This window comes from Ziziphus jujuba, chromosome 1 (genome assembly GCF_031755915.1).
Source record: "Ziziphus jujuba cultivar Dongzao chromosome 1, ASM3175591v1".
Taxonomy (NCBI): domain Eukaryota; kingdom Viridiplantae; phylum Streptophyta; class Magnoliopsida; order Rosales; family Rhamnaceae; genus Ziziphus; species Ziziphus jujuba.
Window position 1 is genome coordinate 13,347,620 of NC_083379.1, and position 4,095 is coordinate 13,351,714.

General features: G+C 34.8%; 1 protein-coding gene across 1 annotated transcript; it reads left to right on the top strand.

The window, feature by feature from the left end:
• Positions 1 to 2,965: 2,965 nt before the first annotated feature.
• Positions 2,966 to 3,769, top strand: LOC125423771 (putative F-box protein At5g60060). Its single transcript, XM_048478924.2, has one exon. The coding sequence runs from the start codon at positions 2,966 to 2,968 to the stop codon at positions 3,767 to 3,769; it is 804 nt and encodes a 267-aa protein (XP_048334881.2).
• The last annotated feature ends 326 nt before the right edge of the window (positions 3,770 to 4,095 follow it).

The following is a 4,095-nucleotide window of genomic DNA, read 5'->3' on the forward strand; positions in this document are numbered from 1 at the left end:
TAACGAGCTTAAATTTATTCTGGATAACAAAGTTGTAGGTGAGCTTTAAGGATGAGAGTGAGTTCTCACTCATGGCTATCTATAGTGGTGGAAAATTAGGGGTTTGGAAAATGGGTAATAAGAAATGGGCCAAAGTTAACAATGGGCGAGGAGATTCTTATTATCAGGACATTGCTTTTTACAATGGTAGATTTTATGCTATGGATGTCATGGGACTGACAATAGCAGTTGATCCTTCATCTTTGGAAGTTACTCAAGTTACAGATCCAATGTCCACCTATGGGCATCGTTATGTGGGCTTCATTAAGTACTTGGTGAATTCAGGATTTGTTTCTGATCGATAAGTTTTATGATACTAGGTTCGATGCTGAAAGTGGTGTAGGTAAAGTCCCTTATTTATAAGTTTACATGTTTAATGGAGATAAAGGCAAATGGATTTCTGTGAAGGACTTGGGGGAGCATGTGATGTTCAGGGAGATGGTTGTTGCTGCTTTGTTTCGGCTAAAGATTGTGCTGGGTTGAAGAACTGCATTTATTTCACTGGTACTAGCTTCAGGGGTGTTAAGGATGATTTTCCAGGCTGGGATGCTGGCTTGTTTGACATGGAGGACAATGTTGCTCAACCCCTGAAATCTGTTATTGGCTATTCTTAAATTTTCTGGCCTCCCCAAGCCTGGCTCCGGCAAACACCAAGTTGACAGTAAGAATATATCAATGTGCCTTGTTGTTGGTCTTTATTTGGATGTGATAATGTTTTCATGAGTTAAATTTCAATTAATTTATGTTGTTTCCCATTTCATGGGCTTGAGGATAGGGTAGACTACTCTAGCTTTATTGGAATAATAAGTTAGGTAAAACTTTTTTAGCTCAAGCGAATCATGCTTAATTTTGTGGACTTGTTGATGATTTCTTTGAGTGGGTACTTTTTATCTGTGCCTCTTATTTCTTTTAGCAGTTTCCACAAACTTACGACAATATATTTGAGTTTTATGTGTCTTTATATAGTGTCGTTGTATATATGCATGTTTATGCCTGTGTCATTGTATGTATATACGTTTTTGTGTATGTGTGTATATGTGTGTTATATACTTTCACCATTCCAACTAGGTATTTTGAAAAGCATGTATCTTACTAATTTCCCTCAAATACAGGTTATGTACAGTTTTGAAAATTCATTTGAGTTGATTGCTTCTTTGAATGACTTAAGGTTGTCTTTTATATTTTCACGGGCTCCTAGATTTATTAAATTTGACCTCTTGTAAGTAAGAATCTTTAAGCACTATTGTTACAAATACACGGCCATATGGACAAGGATTCTATCTTCTTCTTCTTCATTTTTTTCCCCATATGGACAAGGATTCTATCTTCTTCTTCTTCATTTTTTTCCCCTTTATTTCAATTGTATAGAAACAAGCTTTTGTATATTTCCTACTCTTATGTGTTTGTTGATTGGTTTTATGGCTATTGTTCATGGAAAGATTAGCAATTAAAACACATTTGGTAGTGAATAAATTGATAATTCAGGCCCTAAATATGAGCTGTTAGTTATTAAAGTCAATTTCAGATGTTTGGTAAATTTACCTAGAAACTAGATCATGGCAATTTCGATCTTTTTCCCAAGCATTTTTAAGTAGTAAATTATGAATTGCTTCTAGATTTTTAGTTTTCATAATGCATTTATGTCAGTGATAGCATATATGATCATGGGAAGATGATTTGCATTAACATTTCCACAATGCGTGTATTTTGCTTAAAATATTTGCAACATCATTTTTTACTTATATAGTTTTTTTTTTTTTTTTTAAAGCTCAAATTTTTACTTATATAGTTTTGCATGTGTAATGTTTCTTGTAGGTATGTATTTCGTCCCTGTTATGTTTATTTATTTATTTTTTGTGTAATTTGTTGTGAGAATTTCTTTTACAGGTGATGTATGTAGAGATTAACGGCATATGTACATATGATCAATGGTAACTACTAATTAACTATAAGAAAGGCCTTTTGTCCAAAGAAGTTTGATGAGAATTAGCTATCTGAATCTGAATTAGCAGCTTCTTTCTCGATGATCAATAGTAACTACTAATTAACTATAAGAACAACCTTTTGTCCAAAGAAGTTTGATGAGAATTAGCTATTTGAATCTGAATTAGCAGCTTCTTTCTAATTTCTTTTTGTTACGCAGCCAAGCTACCTTGTTCGTTCAATTGGTGTCTTGTTATTTGGAACCAAACTAACCGCAGGGCTATTATGTTTACTTTGACTTGTTATGTATGTTTTTGGGGAAAATTTATTCTGTGGTAGAGATTGTGCATGCTTGCTGGCTCGTTTGATTTTGTCTTTGATAATTTCCGCTAACTTTGAGAAAGAATGAGCAATTCCCCTAAAATCAAATGAACAGTAATCAGTTAATTGGATTTAGGACAAACTGAAGGTAAAATGGCTGAAGGAATTGATAAGTCGGAATGGCGAAGATTGAAAAAATTGAAAATAAAGAAATAAATGAAAAAAACAAAAGGATAATTGTGAATACACAGTTATTTTGTTCTCACATATCTTATCAACAATGACCATCATTGTGTAGCCCCAATAACCATCATTGTGTAGCCCCAATATGAAATATGTGATGGTTGGCAAAGTAAGGTGTAACAACCCTAAAATTGGTGAACAATGTAAATTATTTTTTAATTTAAAAGAAAAAATAAAATAAAAAAAAACAGAGCCAAAAAAAAAATAATAAATCTGTAGGATTTTGCACTGATCACACACTCACTCCAATATTGTATATTTTACTAACTTGTTTATCAAGTAATTATGAAGACACGAGTAAACAAAATACATAAACACGAGTGGAAAAAAATGGATAAATAAAAATAAATAAAATAAATAAAATAAACACAGAGACGGAAACCAGAAATTGCTTTCTTCTTCTTCTTGTTTCAAGTACAGTAGCTAAAGAAGGGCAGTGATGAATTCGTCGTTGAGAGAAAGAAGGCAGAGATCAGAATCGGAATGGTCTACTCTCGGAACCGATTTATTGGAGGAAATCTTGAAGCGCTTCCTCAACAGCAGTCGCACTGACACCCTCCGTTTACGCGCGGTTTGCAAAGGTTGGCGTTCCTCAATCCCTTTCCCACCCATTCCCAACGACCTCTTCAGCAATGTTAGGTTGCCTCTCAAACTTCCATTCCCAACAACCACAAACTTTGAAGGTAAAGGCCATTTTTCAGTCAAACAGAGCACCATCTATTCTATGGAACCAGTCAAGGTTCGCGGTCGAAAGCCAAAGTTTACTAGGGAATGCTTTGTCAAGATTGAAGAAACCGACTCTGGGAAGGTGCTTCTCAAAGACCCGTTCTCAAGATTGACCATTGAGAATTTGGGAAAGTTAACTGGTAGTCTACCCAAGGTCATCAACCTATTGGATTATAGAGTCAAACTGTTTGCCACAGAGTATCGTCTTGAATCTGTACAAGGCACAAACCCACCTAAAGAAGTTATGGGGTTAAAGAAAGTTGTTGTGGGTCAGGATAAGAAAGATGGTGAAGAATTGTTTGCGGTCATGGTTCTCCATATCAGTGGAAAATTGGGAGTATGGAAGATGGGGCAAAATAGATGGGTAGAAATTGATGATGGGTTTTGTTACCTGGATATTACTTCTCACAAAGGGATGTTTTATGCTGTGGATAGTACAAGACGAATTGTATCTGTTGATTCTTCATCCTTGGATATTACTCTGGTTGTTCCTCCTACTACCACTTTTCGTTCTTAATATATAAATGTCTACTTTGTGAAGTCACGGGTGGTTTTGATTCGTATTTGATTCTAAATCACAAGCTTATTAACAGGTTTTATGCTTACAAAAAACTTGATGAACAGCTAGGCACATGGAATTTGGTAGATTCAAGAAAACCTCTATTTATTATAGGCATTATCGCTTCAGCTATGTTAGGGAAATTTATTATTACCCATACATGGATGTTTACTTATGTGACTATTAGGAAAGCACTTCTAGGAGACTGGAATCTGTTTCAGGCTATTTTAAACTTTTCTGGCCTCCCCCAACTTGGCTCAAGCAAACACCAAGTTAAAAAGTAA

Excerpts from the sequence above, each read along its gene's own strand:
- LOC125423771 (XM_048478924.2), top strand. The coding sequence starts at position 2,966 with ATGAATTCGTCGTTGAGAGAAAGAAGGCAGAGATCAGAATCGGAATGG.